General features: G+C 32.4%; 1 protein-coding gene and 1 long non-coding RNA gene across 2 annotated transcripts; one reads left to right on the forward strand and one right to left on the reverse strand.

Moving 5' to 3' along the window:
- Positions 1-135: 135 nt before the first annotated feature.
- LOC118063569 (uncharacterized) lies at positions 136-2,543 on the forward strand. The gene is made up of 2 exons (XR_004689924.2): positions 136-1,318; positions 1,687-2,543. It is a non-coding gene; the product is annotated as an uncharacterized lncRNA (long non-coding RNA).
- Positions 2,544-16,310: 13,767 nt separating this feature from the next.
- Positions 16,311-17,996, reverse strand: LOC118063545 (ferritin-like catalase Nec2). The gene is made up of 3 exons (XM_035077600.2): positions 17,637-17,996; positions 17,029-17,254; positions 16,311-16,916 (listed from the first exon to the last, which is right to left on the reverse strand). Exons 1-3 carry the CDS (start codon positions 17,945-17,947, stop codon positions 16,539-16,541), a joined length of 915 nt encoding a protein of 304 aa, XP_034933491.1. The 5' UTR covers positions 17,948-17,996; the 3' UTR covers positions 16,311-16,538.
- Positions 17,997-20,583: the final 2,587 nt, after the last annotated feature.

Consider the following 20,583-nt stretch of genomic DNA (forward strand, 5'->3'; position numbering starts at 1 on the left):
GAGAGATGCCTTTTAAAAGTCGATATTTACCCGGTTAAGTTGGGGATTTCCCATCTTTGCAGGGCCAAATAAGTAATAACAAGCATATCTAAACGACATATAAACAAACGCACAACTTAAGGCCACATCGTCGTTTTTAAAACGGCCAATCCTAATTCAAATTAAAACCCTAATTCCATTGCCTGCCTCCTCCTCCTCCTTTTCTTCAGTGTCTTTTCTCTCGTCACTGGTATTTGAGATTTTTACGGATTTCACTTATCTATAAACTCCCAATTGTTTTTTCTTACTATAAACGAATATGAAGATTTATCAGTGTTTGTTTGCGTGCATTCTATCTTTGTTTGATACTCACTGAAGAGGACTCCACAATGCAATAGCTTTAGTATCGTGTCAGTCATAGAATCAATAGGTTTGATATGGAATTGCACTGACCCAAAATTTATTTTTTCTTCAAAACATGGTTTCTCTATATTAAAGCACGGTACTTCGTGAACAGTTTTTATTTTTTTTATTTTTTTGTATTAGATCAAAAGTTTAAATAAGGGACCATGAGGAAACAATTAATGCGGCTGATCCTAATCCATGCCAAATTGCAGACTGCCCAGCGTATTGCTGCAGGTGGTGGTTACATGGCTGGGTCAGCATTTGATGTTTGCCTTACTCATCTGAGTGTCCTTTTATTTTGTTTTTTTGTAAATGATGGGAAAACTTGATTTTGAGGTCGAAGTTGGCTTATTATGTTTCTGGGTTTTTCTTTAATTGAAATATAAAGAAATGGGCAGATTGGAAACTGATGAATAAAGCAGGTACTTATGATAGCTTGTCATATCTAGATGTTCTCCTGGTGCAGCATATATTGATGTTGTGCTGAGCTTCTATGATATGTCTACATGACTAAACCAATCATCTGCAACTGATTCCTTCTCCATATATGATATTTGAGTTTCAAGTTTACGAGACTAATTGCTTGTGTTGTTTAAAATTAGAGCAATTTTTTGATCTGTTTGCTAAGGAAGGCTATCTGTAGCAGATTGCTGGCTTCCTATCTGTAAAATGTCAGATTTTTAAGCAGTAGCTATTAGCTGGAAGTGTTAAAACCTTCAACTTGCATGCCGTCCAAATCTGTTGGATAGTGTTCTTGTTGTTCTAGAAAAGTTACAAAAGAATTTGATATAGTCGGTATCATATGGTTGGAAGTCAGTGATTACAAAGAGTCGATGTCATCCTTGAGAACCCAGGGTTGTGCATAGGAAAGGGGATAATTGGGAACTGCCTTGAGCTTTGAAACGGGGAGCATGTGAGATTGTTGGAATTACAAGTATGAATCACTGCAAACTAGATTCTAATATGAGATCGTATAAGCTTGATTTGCTAAATTTATCAGGTCCATAGATTAAGAATGGCAGATTATGACCAGAAAAGAAGAAGAAAGGAAATTAAGAATAGCTTATTAACATGAAGTATATCAGAGTATTTATGATTACTGTTAATTCACTTTTATTTACAGTGTTTTTAAACGAGTGAGGTACCATCCATCGCTCTTCTAATCTCTTCAATTTTTGGTTTGGAGAGATGGCTAGATACCTTAACACGTGGATGAGGATTTACCAGTACATCCACCATGTCTGTTAAAATATGTCTGGCAGTGTGCTTGAGCTTATTGTGAATATTTCTTTCTGTTTTCAGGTATTAAATACACCTTTTATAGTTACGTACAAGGAACTGGTGGGTACTTTAGCCACCAAATAATTTTAATGTTGATGGAGAGTGGCAAGCAGAAATTTCCTCCGCTGATCACATTCTTGCCTGATCATTTCGCAATGAGGGAAGAGTTTCTTGAGGTTTGCTGATTCTCTCATTCAGCTGAATCTCAAGAAAGCCTTTCCTGTTCCATGTAATTCCATGTAATAAAGGCATCCTTTTATTTGTTGCTTTCACTTTTCAATCGTGTCTTCTTTTATGGAGATATGTTTTCTCTCTCTATTGTCGTCCCCCCCCCCCCCCCCCCCCCCATTTTATACTCGTTTATTTGTTACCCATACATCTACTTCTCCAGAATGCAAGAACAACAACGTTTGTTCTCTCCAACGACGACTCCAAAGAATTTTCTTTTCTTTTCTTTGTTTTTTTCTCTCTTTGTACATGAGTGTGGCCAATCTTATTATATCTAGTTCTCTGCTTCATTTCATTTTAAAATAATCTGAAGATATCAAGGCATATCAAAGGTGAATGTGCAGTTCGTCTCTCCATGTCCTTTCTACTATTTCTGGTCAGTTGTGCTGTCTGTACTGCTATTATGTGTGCGGCGGATTGGAATGGGGACCTGCTAATGAAGGCAAAGGCAAAATGGTATTGTCTTCTGCAGTTATGGTTTTGTGAAGGATGCATAGAGGGATTGAAGGCATTTATGGCGAGCATGTTCCTCACAAGTTAGCATTTTCTGTAAGCTTTTGAATATCATACCCGGAGCCCTGTGCTGTTCAATTTTGTTTTTCAAACTATGTATCAGTTTAAATTATATAGCCTTCATTGTTGATGCCTTAGCGTAAGAATCTCAAATCTTTATCTTTCTCTTGTGCGTTGCAAATTCGTTTTTGTTCTGAGGCTGTTTGTGGAATGAGCTCGGTTCACAGGCAAGTCAGTGACTGTGCAAAGTCCTGTTTGTTACTAGAACAACACTTCTTGGCGATCACTTTGAGAGGGGTTCGGTGATGATTCCCAGAGCAGTGACATGGTAAGACTTGGCCAAAGCACTGAAACAATGCATGAACACAAGCTCTTAAGTGGATGACTCAATTGAGTTTTAGAAAACAATACAACACATATTTCCCTTGGCATTTTCTATATTTGCAGCAGCTGCACAACACAGAGAAATGGAAGGACAAAATGAAGAAGAACAGCAAAATCACCAGGACCATCTTCCAGATCTTATTGAATTGATTTTTATCAAAGGTTATGATACCAAGTCCCTCTGCTTATGCCTCTGAGCTTCCAATCTCTTCTCTTCCTTTGTTCCCCTGATCAAAACCTCCTAGGTCATCCAAAAACTCCTCCAGGAATCTCAAAAAAAAAAAAAAAAAAGCATTTCGAATTCCTCATATGCTATATCCTCTTCTGTGCTCTGTTTTTTTTCTCCAGTGCTCTTCCTTGGTTTCCTTTTATGGCACAGAGGTCTTTGTTTTGTGTTTTGTTGCTGGAAGTGTTGGCTTGCAAATCTCCTTTGCTGGTGCTTACGAATTGCATTTCTAGTGTTGGCATCTGGTTGGTCTTTGGTTTTGTTGGGTCTTTTTACTGGTTTTCTGTTGTTCTTCCAGACATTTCTACTTGGGTGATTTGGTTATGTTTTAGCCACTATCTTAGTGGTCTACTCTGTTTGTAATTTCTCTAAATTTAAACAAAGAAAAAAATGCCATTGTTCATGTGGAGGGCTGAGGCACGCATGGAAAGTTGTGTAGCGGAGGTAGCCTTGTAAATCTTAGGCTCCGTTTGTTTGCAGGAAAGTGGTTTCCTTTTGGAAAGTGAATTCCGGGGATGAATTCCGAAAAGTCCGATGTTTGGTAGTGTTATGGAAAATGAACTGGAAAACGTGTTTGGTTGTGTTATGGAAAATGAACTGGAAAATAATTTAATAATGAATTAAATTTTTTTTCAAGTTTATTTAATATATATTTAAATTATTTTGTCATAACCCAATTTTGACCTTTTTTATTTTTATTATTTAAAAAAAATAAAAAAAAATAAAAAAATAAAAACAACATGATTGGATTTAAAGATTTAATTAAACTCTTGACTAGGTTAATTAATTAAATCAAGGGTTTAATTCTTTATTTATTAAATAAAATAACCTTTGCAATTCCTACAAGTACACACCCTTATTAAGTAGAGCATGGATAATAAAAAAAATAGGTAAGTAGCAAAAAAGAAAAGAATAATAAAAAAATTATGGGAAATAAGTTCCAGTGAGTTAAGTAATAATATATTAAATTTAATAACATTGAACTTACTATTGTTTATAATAATTATTAGATAGATGACATTGTGTTATATCAATAGTATAGTTATATTTTTTTAATGTATAAAAAAGAAATTTAAAGGATGATTGTATTAAAATCGACTGATTAAATATTCAAGTTCAATTTTAAAACAAATATAATCTTAAAAAATAAAATCATAAAAGAAATAATGTTTTTATTTTAAAAAACCTCTTAAAAAATATATCAAAATAGTATACTATATTTTATGTGATTGAAATCTAAAAATCTGATAACATCATGTTTAAAATATATTTGAAAATCTTAAGCATAACAAAGACTTAAATTGATTTTCATGAATAATTTATTATTGATATTAATATTTTTCTATCATATACATAAATAAAATCATTAAATTCAAGTATAAATTTATAATAAGATTTAAACATAAAAAATAGAAAAGAGCTAGGCCCTCACCTGACCTTGTTGTATTTTTTTAAAAGAGAAAACAAATGACATATTGTCTGTTAAAATATAACATTGACAACCATATCTGAACACACGATGTCGTGGATTTCTAGTGTGCTACCAGCCATGCTAAGCTATTTAATTATTATGATCCAACTTAAAAAATATCCTAAGATATTTTATTATTCATATAAATAATAAAACATTATAATGATTTCCAATTCTTTTAGAGTGTTCAGATAATTCTAGAAAGGGGTGTGAATGAATATTGTGGGTTATATATATATTATGAACGCATCATATTAGGTATGATTATTTTTAGTTTGGTTCGATTTTTATAAAAAAAATAATTAAATTAATTGTTTTGAAAAATAAAAACCAAAACCGGTTCAAATCAACCTGTTTTGGTTTGATTTTTTAAAACAAAAACTAGTTCAAACCGGTTTGACTCGATTTTAGTTCGGTTTTTGGATGATCCTATTACTTTTGTTTTTTCCTTTTTCTTTTGTTTTTTTTGCTGACAGACCCCAATAATTTTATAAACTTAAAATATTCTTTCAATATTTTTAGTTTTCTCCCACTAACTACACAGATATACAAATTTTTATGTACTTGTAGATTTTACAACATTTTAGGTTTTATTAAGTTGATGAAATACTGAATAAAAAAAATCAATTTCAATACTCTTACGTTTTTTTCTACCAATAAATTATTATTGAAAAATGTATATTTTTAAGAAATTATTTAGTGTTTCTAAAGCGTGTTTAATATATCATGGAAGCAATTATTTTTATAATTTTTTTATTAAAAAATATAAATCTAAATAATTATTTTTATTATTATTTCAAAACCTTGTTCTACCAACCTGGAAATCTCCCCTTTCCATTAGACACGTAGGAGATCTGGTTTGCACTCAAAATCTGTCAAATTTGATTGAAGTGGTCCCGTGGTGCCTGTACTTGATTGCTCAATAATGTTAGTGGTCGAGCCCAGGTTTGACGGTCCAGATCTAAGTCACGGGTCTCTGGAAATCCACATGATTTATGAAATATCTTTCGATTTCTTATCTTTAATTGTTTTGTCATTATAATCCCTAAACATGTGTTATGAAATCCACGTAATATTGTTTTATCATTTTAGATTTTGTTTGTTTTTATATTTTAAAAATATTTAAAAAAAAATTAATTTTTTTAAATATCTTTTAGTGTTTTTAGATCATTTTAATACCCTCATATTAAAAATAATTTTTTAAAAAATAATAATAAAAAATATTATTTTGAAACATTTTTAAATAAAAAATATTTTAAAAAATAAATACAAATTTACTCTAAGTATACTCAATCAGACATTTACTTCATTGACAAAGAATTTCAAGATCAGAGCTGTCAATCCTCCATTTTGTCTAGGAAATCATTTTTCATTGCTACGAGAAATTTTAAATCTTGGCTTTCTGTTTGGACTTCAAAATCTTAGATGTGTATACTGAAACAATAGTAATAAAATAAATTAGGCTGTATGGAGAAATCACTATAACATTTTTTTCTCCTGTTCACTCTCTCACAAATCATAATAAATTAAAATAATGGTTTTTTTTTTCTCTAAATTTTAAATTTTTTTTTTGAATTTGTTTTGCATAATTAAATTTTTTTAAACCCAAACTAGCACTCTATTGTATATATTTTTAAGGAAGGGTTGGATTAAAAATCAGAGGATCAAATTAAAAATAACATATAAAATTGGTGGTGGCTTCAAATTTCATTTGAAAAGTTTATTTTGATTCCCATCTTTTTTTATTTATAGGTGATTGATCCCTTCAGTTTCCATAAATTCTATTTTAGTACCAAAATTTATTTCCTTTATTTTCAGTTCTTTTTTGTGAGACAAGAGAGAGAACCACCAAATTCCAACCTAAAGAAAAAAGATTGCCTATAACAAAGATTCCAACCACTAAAATAATTGAAATAAATTTAAATAGGTTCTATTTCATTAGGGTAGTTTCACCTAGGTGTTTGTTATCCTTCTCCTTGCTTGAGGAGGCAAATTTGACTGTAAGAATGTTTTTGGGTTTGGATTAATTTCAGATTTTCAAGGCTATAGATTGATTCATCAAGGTGTTTATGTTGTTTTCTAGTTTTTTAGGTAAAAAATGGGTTTTTAAGCCAAGAAAATTGACACCCTATTTTTTTGGCAACCTCTAATTACTAGAATCTATAAAAAGCAGACGACGTGTCATCATCTTTCTCTCTCTCTGTTTTTTAAAGGACAAATAACTTTAGAAATTAAAAAAATAAAAATAGGCTTAGACGCACGGGTTGGATTGGTTGTTGTTGTTTTTTTTTTTTTTTAATGCATATGTGCATTAGGCCACTAGGCCCACGTGTCCGAGCTTCTTTTATTTTTTTTGTTATTTATGTTTGGGTTAAAAAAATTAAAAAAAATTATTGAACCTGATTGAGTTTATAAGCTGGGTCACATATTTAATGGGTTAATCCGTATTATCCAGGATATATATATACATACATACATACGAGGTTGGCTATAGTTTTAAGCTGCTAAATAACTTATTTATAAACATTCATCCAATTAAATGAATATTACTACAGAAATTGATGCTATCCAAATTCCGAAGCAACATTTGCCGACATTTCTTCGACAGAAAATTGATTTATTTTCCTCGCGTAGTTTCTTTCTATCCTCATCTTGATTTTATGAAGACTTCTTCCTCTTGTTCTCTTGACAACTTTCATTTCCAACAAAGTCATTTCTTCGTTTTAGTGCATTATGTGATGGACAAGATAAGCATCCTCCATATCTCAAACAAATCTTTCCTGCTGTATCCTCCTGCCCCACATCATGTCCATTGAATAACACTCTTCCTCTGTCTGGTTAATGCTACACCATTATGTTTTTCCCACAATTTTAAAGATATTAGGTGCACATGCATGGTGGGTCAACATGAAAAGTTGCGCTCTTGGCGACAAGTATGAGCAACCTTGCTGTCACTTCTTCCTTATAAAAGCCTTGCTGCGGGAGTCTTGGAGGTATCTCTCCAGCTCTATCTCATTCTCTCCACTACCTTTGCTTCTTCTACTTCTCTACTTCCCGTTTCAAGAAATCACCATCGTCTCGAAAAGAAAATGGCTTCTTCTTCTGTGTCTGAGAATTGGGTGTTGATCAATGGTGGCGTTGATAGTTCTGGAGGAAGCGAAGTCTCGGAAATGAACAGCAGCGCTGGCTTTCTGATGTCCTTGTTGGAAGAAACACAGAGTGAAGATTATGATAGTGAAAGACTATCGAGTCTGATTCAATCTCTTGAAGCAGAGATTGGCCCCAAAAGAATGGATGGCGGTGATGCATCAATGGAGCCTATGATGGATCCCAACATCTGTCAAACATGCGATGCTGGACAAGTGGAAGGCCATGATTGCTGGGGAGCTGACTTGATAAGTTGGAATATTGATATGGAGATGGACTCTCCAACATCATCAAGTGATCACGATGATCTTGACATTTCATTTTGGTATCCTATTGGAGATCAGATGGATGCCATGACCGAGTTTGGAGGTCTGAGAAATTGCTCCCAAATTTATTCTGGAGTGGATTTTGATAATGGCAACATTGATTTGTGGCAAGAGCCATGTGAGGAACCAATGTATAGCTGAAGTGTCGAAATTATAAGCAAGCAAAAATGCAATTTATAATTAATTTGAATTGCAAAATGTACAAGTATTCTCACAAATAAAGTTTATAGTATTGTAAATAACTCCCTTTTTGTCATAATATGATCGATATTTCATTACTAAGTTATTTATATTGTCCTTAATAAATAAATTTATGTAAGAAGAAAAGGTATTACTTTGACCTTACAATCCTTCCGAATCAAAATCTTGATTTGAGAAAGTATATTAAAAATAAGATAAAATCATTTATATTATCTCATTTAATTAATAAAATTTTTATATTATTAGAAAATAATATAAATTATATCTTGAGATCTTATCTAATAACTTAAGATTTTAGATTGAATTGATTTTTTAACATGAAACCATCTCACCAAAAAACTTAAGTTTCTATGTTAAAATGATTCTTTAACACAGGTATCAAAGTCTTGATGACTACGCGGTCATGAGTTAGAATTTTATCATTCCTATTTATTTGATAAAAATTAAGCACAAAGTAATGCGAGTCTGTGCAAGTTTTAAACTCAAATGACTTTGATTTTAGATAATGTGTTAAGAAATAATATAAATCATATCTTGAAACTTTACCTAATAGTTTAAACTTTTAGATTGAATTGATTATTTGATATATATATAACAATTAAATTCATAAACTTAAACTGCCATTAAAACATTAAAAATAATCTTAAATTATTCTTGGACACTAAATCTTATATACTTTAGATAGCTAGATCATCCAACTTCCAGTAGCAAGATCTAAATCCATAAATATACATATCATCCATCTCTTTTAGAATAACAACTTAAGTGTGTGTATATTAGCTATTATCGATCAAGGTTCAAAGGTGATCATGGAAGTTGTAAGAAATGTCTTGAATATCAAATTTCTTTTTTTATTGCGAAAATAAACTCTTCACTGGCTGGAAAATATCACTTGATCATATATATATATATATATATATATATATATATATATATATATATATATATAAAAGCAATCGAGATACCCTAGTGTTTTGAAAACTGATTAATCTTTTGACCAAAATAAAGATGCGAAGATTGGCAATACAATATAATCTCATTGCTCATAGTGTAACTCTCCCATAAGCTAAGAAGGGGACATTCTTGACGTAAAGAATTAAGGACCTTCAACAACCGTGAATCTTAATTAAAAATTGCAATAATCACCCTAAACCATAGTTTATGTCGAAGAACATTGGGATTACAGCGACCAGTCTCTTATTCTGCAACGTGCGCTGTCTCGTAATCACAACAATTTCAATTATTTTAGGGGAAAGGAGACGGTGGCGCCATTGATGCTTTGCTTTGAGATTGACAAATCAAGATAATGGGGGCCTAATCGCCAATATAATACTGCAAGATTTACATCACAATTCTCAAAGATGGCGAGTCAAAGGGGGCTGGGATTGATTCATTTGCTGGACACCAACACATGGGAGTGTCGAGTGCTTCATTCACCATTCATCAAGGCACAAGGAGATTCTCAATTATGAGAGATCTAAAGCCCACTCCACTCAACATTTTGTGGTGGCACCATGTGTGTCAAAGTGTCGGCTGGATGGCCAGAAAAAAATGGGTGATAAACTTCTATTATTTAGATTAGATGGAGAGGCATTTTATTTTTTTTATATAATTATGGGTGTTCGAGTCAGTTTAAATATATCTTGATTAATCTTTTAAGATTTTAAAATTTAATGATCAAGTAAATTTTCAATGATTTTAAGATTTATAACTCTTAAATTAATAATATTTTAAAAATAAATTTAGAATATGATTAATTAATCTAATTAAAACTAAAAATTTTCCTTCTCAAACACCCCCCACTTCAACGCGTGACAGATGTTGTCCTTGTAGCATATATTCAAGCCCCACTCACAAGATATTATGATAATAATTAATAACACTATTATTGTTGATTCTTGGCCACCAAAATAAAATAAGTAATGCTTATGCTGGAAGCTCAATTAGCCTTAAAAGGTGCGCACTTGAGCATGAGGGGAGAAAATTAACGGTATCAGAATATAAATTGGAGTTTAATAGCCCACTATAATGTACACCACAAAAATAATAATAAAAATGTTATTCATTATTATTCTATCTAGCTCTAGCTAGTATCTTAAAAAAGAAACTCTAGGAAAAACTAGAAACATCAATTCGGACGTACATGACTTACATATAATCCACCCAAAGATTAATGCTTATACCGTTAAAAATCAAAACATTAATTTTCATTTTATAATATTTATTGGGTTTTTGTTTTCTCCAGAACCACCAGCTTTTACTGTATAAAACCTCCAGGGTACAATTACAATATTCAGCAGTAGCCATAGCTAGTCTGCAATATGGAAAATGGAGTTCACTACCTAACATTGCTGCAGATGTCATAAGATTTATAGCTCTCATCATGTAGCCACGGTGGGAGTGAAGTACGAACCATACGCATTATCTCATTTTTATATTGATCCACGATGTCCAGGAAGAAGAAGCTTTATGTATCCAATTCCGAAATTCCAGTTCTCTGAAAAAAAAAAAAAAAAAAAGGTTTCTGCACTGCATGTGTTCTTATTTCTGCTTTTGTGATCAGACACATTGAACACAGTCGATGCAAGAACTAAGCTGAATATAAAAATATAACATTCTGAAAGGGACAAGAAATTAAGGGGAGAGCTCATGATGCAAGAAAACATAATGTTGTTAATTAAAGCAACATTACAGCAACGGATGCATGGAACCGGCCAATTTGTTTTTTTGGTTTTCTTTATCTTTTTACTTGGCATGCTTGGACGCCAAGTGGCGACGTTTTTGAAACGATATTTTCCAAACATTTATTATTTTATTTGTTATTTTAATTTATTTCCAAGCAAAAAATATTCTTAAAAATAGCTGTTATCTCATTCTCAAGCACCCTCTGTTAGAGAATAATATAAATCATATTTTGAAACCTTACCTAATAGTTTAAGCTTTCGGATTGAATTGATTTTTTGACCCGTATCAGAGCCTTGATGACCAAGCGGTCATGAGTTCGAATCTCATCATTTTTATTTATTTGATAAAAATTAAGCACATGTAATATGAGTCTATGTAAGTTTCAAGTCCAAAGGGCTTTCACTTGAAATAGTATATTAGAGAATAATATAAATCATATCTTGAAACATCACTTAATAACTTAAATTTTTAGGTTAAATTGATTATTTGAAATCCTCATACTAAGTTTTACTATGCAGAGAGTAGATGCACATGAGCACTTGATTAGTGGACCGACTAAGAGGCTTCCCATTAGGGATGCCCTCTTTGCATTCCCTATTTAAAGACACTCTTTAAATTGAGTGAGTCATTGTGATTAATTCATCCATTAATCCTCTGTTTCCCTAGTTTCTGCCTTGTGCTCAGCCTTCCTTATTATTCCCTAGTTTCTTCTACTACACAATAATGGCGTCTTTGCTACCTGAAAACATAAGCATCAACACTGGTGATGATGACTTCAAAGGAATTGAAAGGTTTGATGATGATGCCCTTCTCATGTCTTTGCTAGAAGAGTCGCAAGGAGATCATGAGAGCAATGAAGAGAGATTAAGGAGTGTGATCCAATCTCTTGAAGCAGAGATCAACCCAAGTTTATCGTCGGACGGCCAAGAAACAGCCATGGATCCACCTGAGATGCCTCGTGACGGAGATGATACTTATAATGAATTGTTCAAGACGGCAGAAATGGAGTCACCACTTGGTCTTGACTTCGAACTGGTTGATATGGAGGTGGTGCCTTCTTCGCCAAGCGATCATGACATGAATTATTGGTACATGGAACCTTCAGAGAGTGATATCGTTGAGTTTGGTGTTAGGAACTATTTTCAATTTGGTCATGAAGCCGCTTTGGAGGAGCATGGCTATAGCTCGTTGTGGCAAGAATCATATGACATAATGATGTTCAATTAAGTTGTGATTTCTCTATCTTCTTTTTTATCTTTCAAATCTTTCCGTGCCATCTCTAAAAGTTGTAGAGATGATGCTTAGGTGATCGAACGGTCCATATTTTTCATAGAAAATGATACCTAGATGATCCAAACATGTTTTAAAGAAATAAAAGAAATTGATGATCGGAGTTATAACACCAACTCAGATTAATAAGTTAATTTTATTTTAGACAATGATATTAATCAAAAAAATCTTTTTTTTTTTTAATATCATGATACCTTAAAAAAAAAAAAACAAAGACAACATGAAATTGGATTAAAAAATTAGACCGGTCAACAAACATGGAAGAAAATGATAGGAAAAAAAATTAACTACACAAAAATATCTAAAATAAAAAATGATAACTGAATGATAAAGTGAATATATCACAAATTAAAAAGAATATGGAGCAAATTGAAAAGCATAATATATCATAAATTGAAATTGAAGGACTAAAATAAAAGGAAATAAAACTATTATTAAAGAGTCAAGGATAAAAATAAGAAATTAAAAAAATAAAATTGTCCAAAGCACAAATACCAAAAATAAAGAAAATCAATTTGTATTTTTTGTGGGAGGAGAGAGAAAATAAAAAAAAGATCCACCAGTAATAAACTACCAAACCATTTATGACATGTGCTGCACCGGATAAAAAGGATGTGACGACATATCTAACTATATGGCGGTTGGGTAGCTTTAACCATCAAGAGGTGCTATATACGCCGCCCAAAGTGTGCTGGCATCTCTCACGCGCTGGCTCATGTTAAACATGCACTCACAATTTTTTATTAAAGGTGGTGATTTGTTTTTTGAAAGAGTTTGTTCTATAAGAAGGAAAAATCTTCTTTAAAAACCGTTGTTGCATTTCATCCTAAGCATGAATGAATCATAACCTAAGATTTTGTAACCATGTTTTAGCTTTATCTTTTAAAGAAAAAGAAAAAAGCTTTAATCTGATGGTACTCATGCTGCAATTTAAGTCATTATAAGTGTTACAAACCTCTTCAATATCTCTTAAATGCAAGTGTTAATTTTCTAGATCTAAGCCATGAAAAGTAGGTAAAAGTTGAATAATACCTTATTCAAAATTGAAGTAAGATGCATAAGCAGGGAAAATTATACATAATGGCGCACTTGTACTTATCGAATTCACATGGTCTCTAAGTGTTTTAACATGGTTACGCTTATTATGAAGTGTCTAGTTATCCTTTTCAACCATTTTTTTTAAAGACGATGAAGATTTTCTAGAAAGTCTACCACTTAATATGTATGATCAAACTCTAATGTAAGTGCAGAAAGAAAAGAGAAAAATTAGAAACAAAAATTAAATTAAATAAAATTTATAATTTATACAGTGATTTACCTACTTGACAATAACGTTAAAAAACTTGATATGATCAAATAATTGATATTTTCTATCAAGTACAGGAGTGTCAGAGTAATAAATAATCCAATAAGACCGGGATCGATCCACAAAGATGTTAACTATACAAAACCACAAATAATAAAAGAAACCGAGTTGAAGAGAACTTTGAAATATGATATTAATGTAAAGATTAAAAAAAATATAAAATAATTATTAAGGTTAGAGGATTCACTAATGGTAACTCATACACAAAGGCCATTGGTGCATTTCTTTGAGGGTGTTTGAGAGTGTAGCGATTTTTTTTTAATGTGTTTTTTGCTCGGACATGCAATTACATTATATATATATTTTTATCTTTTAAAATTTATTTTTAACATCAGTACATTAAAATAATTTGAAAACACAAAAAAATATATTAATTTGAAGAAAAAAATTAATTTTTTTTAAATGAGCGTTTGAAATGCAAAAACAAATAGACCATTCAAGATGAGGGTTGTTGGTATTTTCTTGGTAAGAGGAAAAAGAAAGGAAGAGGGAATTATGGATTATAACTTATTTACATTTGTTAACGGAATTTTTTTGACAACAATTTTACTGGTAAATAATGACATGTCGGCTTTCCGAAGGAAGTGATGATGGATTTTTCTATTCATTTTTTATTTTTTAGTTTGTCAAAAATTACCTATAGAATGCATATCATCAAAAATTTCTGCTTGAAGTTTTCTGTCGCTATTTTTTGCATTATTGCTAGTAGTTTTGTTTTTTATTTGTGAATTTACTAGTAGTAAATAACGGTTTATTATTGAATAAATTTATATAAAATTAGTAAAATAATATTAAATATATAATTGAATTAACATGTGGAAAAAAAACTAGTTATAATCACAATTATTAAACCCGAACCGACCCGACAAGTCGACTTAGGACCCGGTCAACCTAGTGGCTAGACTGGTCTTAATTTCTTAAAAGACCAGCCGGTACAATAACTCGGTAAAATCTGGTCAACCCGGTGGGTCAACTTATGACTGGGGCGAACCCAAACAAGACCCTTTATTTTTTTTTATCAAATGTGGTTTTTCTCCTAAATCCCTCTTTTTTCATTTTTTTTATGTGGTTATTAACACTTTTTAATGTTCACTATATAAATATTAAAAAAATATTATATTTTTTCATTATGGAATTTGAAATCTTTTCATATATATACTCCATGTTCATAAAAAAAAAAGTTATGTTTTTTCAATATAGGATAAAAAACTTTTTGATTTAAATACTGCAACTTAAAAGAATAACATAATATTTTTTCAATGTATAATTTGAAACCCTTTAATATATATTCTTTATGTTCACAAGAAGTTATTTTTTCAATGTGGGATTTGAAATCCTTTAGTATATATACTCTATGTTCACAAGATAGAAGTTATATTTTTTCAATGTGGGATAAAAAACTTTCTAAAATATTATTTTAAACTTTATTATTTACAACATGTATAGCCTATATTCACATGGATTTTTTTTTAATTTTTTTATATGAAATACTAAAATTTTAAATATATTTTTTTAAAATTTTCCAGGTTGAATCGTGAAACCCAGAACTTGGCTCCTTGTTCAAGTCATTTACCGGGTTGAGTTTGATAACTATAGGAACAATAAAAGGAGTTTATCCATAATTACTTGTCTCATATGGAATTAATTTGTAAACTGACTTTAAGGATCAAATCATAACAAGGAAATCGTAATTAGGCAATTTATGGAAACGAAGACCTGGAATAAAAAGGACATTAAATCTTTCATGAATGCTTATTTCAAGTGAGTTTATTGCATCTAAAATCCTCTAAAATAAAGGATAAAACGAATTAGTTATTGAACAGAAATGCTAATAACATTAATCACGTCAAGTTAACAAAATTGGATGTCCAATAATTACTATTGAAGAAAGAGCATTTGATTCACAACAACCAATTATCGGTCAACGTTTTTCCCAAAAGCTTGCCAATTCCACGTGGCTAATTGATATTTCTAGTTGGGGTATAATGAAGCATTTGTATTGGATGTAAACGCAACTAAATTAACCATTTGATATGTAATCTTTGGGATTCGTGTCCATATTACATGAATGGAGTTATTTATAATTTGAGGTCAGATCTATTACTAGACATGCACCTAATCTACACACAATATAATATATAAAAACTCTTGTCCACTGTCATATATATATATATATATATATATATAACAGTGGACAATAAACCATTTTAGATGTGGAGAAACTCTTCTTCGGAACAAAGAGAAACTAGGAGGAGACGAAAAGTTTGAATTTTAATAATAATTTTAAGAACCTGGCTGTTGCGTACTGTTAAGTTTCCTACGAAATATTTATTCACATTCACGCATAGGTATATTGTTTACCTTCATTTTTAATTGCCAACACTAAGATCTTTTTCAAAAAATCCAACATGTTAATGAAAAAGATGAATTCTCATCTTGCTGCTCGTAATTAAATAATAATCTTGTGTGCTATTCTTTTTATTATTATTAGTATTATTAACGTGAATATTTGGATCATCTTGAATATATTTTTATTAATATTATAAATTCTAAAATTAATAATTATATAAGTTTTTAGTATGATACGAGGACTCAAATGCTATTCTTTTTTTCCTAGCCATTCATGGTGGTGGATAATCCAAGATGAAAACTAAAAATAGAAAGGAAAATACCGGTTTCGTTGGGGAGAAACAAGGCGTGTGCAGAGAAAGGGTTAGGGTTTTCTTGGATGGAGAAATATGTCCTAGAGATTTATAAAATTGAGGGACATTAACGTTTGTCATATTAAAAATGGCGGGGAAGAAGTAATTATTGGAGATTTTAAGTCGTCATTTCGCACTTTATGATGATGCTTCATACAGTAATTAACATCGTGAAATGCCAACAACAGCTTAGCTTCATATTCCTCTCTTGATCTCTTTAATTATACCATAATATTGTAATTTTATTCAAATGAAAACTCGGAGTCATGGCTGACAGCCGTTATTAATACCTAGACAGATATGCTTATTAGTTACTAATTAAAGCTAGCTGTCTTTACGCTTTAATGAGCAAGCCTTTTGCGATGTTCCCATTTCCACCACGGGGAAGAAATCCACCAGGCTGGTGCTCATTACCGGTCCCGTATATTATCCTGAATATTTCGTAGGCGTTCCTTGCATACGAAAGAGAATCACTATTTGCTGATAAGATGTTACTGGTCGTTCGATTCTCAGCACCAAGCTCCGGTGGCACAATTAGTCCTTCATCTTTGTTTCCACACCCGGCTAGCCGGTTCTTGAGATTCGACAGCTTGATAGTGAACTCTGCCACGGTCAAGTTGTATGGCAACACCGTCTCGTTGGCTCTGTCGTACAGCAAAGTTCTTATAACCGCGTCTTGTCCAGCTTCCACGCCCAAGAGAGACGCCACCAACTGAGTAATTAATTGACCAGGAATTAGTAAAAACAGGTGGAAAGAACCAAAAACGAACACGATAGGTTAGGATTATATAGCAAGACAATTTAAAAGACAGAGAGGTGCTCACACTTCGAGCATTATAGGTGACAAGTGATGGAATAGTGCCAACATAACCTACGAGCCCCACGTATGGAATCAGGTAGCTCGCTAAGAGATAATTGATCGTGTTAGCATAAGGGTCAAACGGAGGCACCAAGGGGAAGCCGACTGCTTGATCAAACATTGTGGCAAAACTCTGGGAGCTGAGATTTAGCTGTGGTCTTGGAAATCCGCCAATTCTCGAAGAAATAGCCCTGAACGGCATAATAAGAACAGATTGTAGATCAGGAAGATTGAGGATAATATTTGTGGGAATATAATAGCACTAAAGGCCGGTCCTTCACAATATATATAATAGCACTTGAATAAATATGTGTAAGTGTCGCTAAAACGGAATATATATATATATTGAGAATCACTCACCTACTGTATTTTAAATAAAATTTAGATTCAACACCTGATTCAATTATCAAATTCAATGCAGAGAAATAATTTTACCGAGATCCAAAAAAGGAGGAAAAAGGAAAGTATGTCTATGCATGAACAGAAAAAAGAAAGTCACTAAAATTTATCCACTGTGTGTGTATATATATATATATATGTTGTACTAAACTAAGAAAGCAAGATCGGAGAAACCTAATGTGACCGACTTCCTCGAAGCCAAACTCCTGAATAATCCGACGAGCGGTGTCATCAAGATTAGCCTTCCTAGCCCCAATTGGAGGAGGTCCACCTTGGGCCAGGTTCGGGGCAATGGTGTCAAGACCTTCACCATTTGCACCGATTAAGTAAAACTCTGCCTCCAAGAATTCCAGGTTCAATGCGACCTGGACTAGATCAAAATCACTAGCCAGAATAACCGGTCCACAATATGGAGCACCCATGATCATGTTCGCTTTCAGAACAAGAAGAAAGGCGGCGGTAGCTAGAAGAGATGGTACAGCCATTGCTATGAGTACAAACCTTGATTACAATCAACCCAATTCAGTTGATCAAGCTAGTTGCACCCTTTTATAGAGAAAATGTCCAATGGCTGGTGCTAGATACTCTACATGTGTCTAGGTATGAAAGACGCATTGTTTCTCACCAGACGTACAGTCACCTTAATTACATGATAGTGTTTGGTTGGCGTACTACGGCAGAAAAAATATAGACACGATAAACAAAAATATATTTAGTTGCATAATGATAAAAATGAGTTTTTATCTTTGTTTCATGGATAAATTTTAGCTAATTTTCTTATCCCTCTAATAATGAAGGACATATTGGACATAACAAGCATATAATCAAGTTTTTTTTTTCTTATAAATATCCCTTTAAATATTTTATAATTTCAGTTTTTATTCAATATAAACAGAAATACAAACAAGAAAACAACTAGCTAAAAAGACATAAATGAAGTCGAATAGGATTATCACACATAATTTTAATTCATATATTTAGTATTGAAAATTTCTCTTTATATAATATGTCTTTCTAAAAGGTTTATAATTTCTAAAATAAATATGAAATGCAATCTAAACAAACTTGAAAACCTGAAAATAAAGGAACATATATAAAAATCCTAAACATAACTGAAAAAATAATAAAAGAATTCCAAACCAAATAGAAAAGGAATCCTAAAACAATTATGAAATATAAAAAAATTCAAACAATAACTTTTGTGCCTTATTTGATGGCCTTCATGAACTTTGATGGGTATGGAATTATTTAACCTTGAGAAAACAAGGTTTTGGAACCCTCGATCAAAATTTTAGTTATATCCAATGACCAAATTGAAAGCTATACTCATTAATATAAACTGTATATTAGCAGAAAATCTCTTGTATGAGTCTCTACAAATTAAAAAGAACTCATCCTTAAGTTCAAATTACATTTGCTTTGATCTTGGGATGTCTAATTACTCTCTAACCCATTTTCTTTCTTTGGTTCAAGTGTATAACAATTTAAACATCAACTTTAGTCCTTTCATTTTAAAACCTGAATAAGAAACAACAATTTTAAAATTATTTCTTTCCCCAATGGCTTCTAAAGTAATAAATTGCAAACCTTAAACTTGCTTCATACATGGAAGTTAATACCACTTGCTTCATACATGGAAGTTAATACCGCAGTTTGAAAATTGACATGTGCCCTAATTTCTGCATGTTATACTACCTTGAAAATGCTGAAATGACCGAGTGCATGACATGAGGGCATTCCTGTTACAAACCCAGAACTGGCATGAGAAAGACTGTAGTGGCATAAAAAAAAATTAGATACTTCTTGATCACACCTAGACTGCAGAGGTTATTCATGTCTCCAAGGACTATTGAGCACATGACATGGCACCAAGCACATGATGCGGTTGATGGTGTGATAGTGTATCCTTCTGACGGCGAAGCGTGGAAACGCTTTAACAGTGTGCATCCTAACTTTTCAGCTTAATCAAGGAATGTGCGTCTTGGGTTGTGTACAGACAGATTCAACCCATTTGGGTCATTTGCTGCTTTCTATTCTTATTGGCCGGTCATACTCACAGTTTATAACTTACCACCGAGAATGTGTATGAGGCCGGAGTTCATGCTTTTATCTACTGTCATACCCGGTCCAAACAGCCCGGGGTGGAATATAGATGTTTGTCTTCAACCGTTGATTGATGAGTTAACGCAGTTGTGGTCCTCTGGAGCTCTGACTTATGATATATCGAGGAAACAAAATTTCCTTATGAGGACGGCTTTGATGTGGACTATCAATGATTTTCCAGCTTATGGAATGCTTTCTGGTTGCAGCACGCATGGGAAACTCGCATGTCCATACTGCATGGAAAACAACAAGGCATTCACGCTAGCAAAAGGAGGTAAAGCTTCTTTTTTTTTACTGTCATCGTCGCTTATTGCCACTTAATCACAGGTACAGAAAGAATAGAAAAGATTTCTTTGTTGGCAGGGTTGAAAAAGATGTTGCATCCCCGAGTCTTTCTGGTGAAGAATTGCATCATGTTGTATCAGAGTACGGTGACATTGTGTTTGGCCTTCAATCAGGTAAGCAAAAGTTTCTTGGTTTTGGTTTGACCTATAATTGGGTAAAGGGAAGTATCTTTTGGGAGCTTCCTTATTGGAAGACCAATCTGCTCCGCCATAACCTTGACATCATGCACATCGAAAAGAGCGTGTTTGAGAACATTTTTAACACCGTCATGGATCTAAAGGGGAAGACAAAGGACAACATTAAGGCTAGATTGAATATAGCTTTATACTGTAACCGTAAAAATATAGAATTAGTTTATGATGAGTCATGGGTCGCAAAACCAAGGGCAAGCTTCGTGTTAGAGAAAAACACATAATTGCTAGTCTACAAATGACTTAAGAGTCTGTGTTTTCTGGATGGACATGCATCGAACATATCAAGGGTGGTTAATATAGAGGACTGCAGATTGTATGGAATGAAGAGTCATAACTGCCACGTGTTTATGCAAACACTCATCCCATTAGCTTTTCGTGATTTGTTGCCAAATGGAATATGGGATGCAATGATAGAGATCAGTCATTTCTTCAGAGATATATGCTCCAGCAAGTTAAATGTTGAGCACATTGAGAGGCTT

The sequence above is a fragment of the Populus alba genome, chromosome 1 (assembly GCF_005239225.2).
Source record: "Populus alba chromosome 1, ASM523922v2, whole genome shotgun sequence".
Classification (NCBI taxonomy): domain Eukaryota; kingdom Viridiplantae; phylum Streptophyta; class Magnoliopsida; order Malpighiales; family Salicaceae; genus Populus; species Populus alba.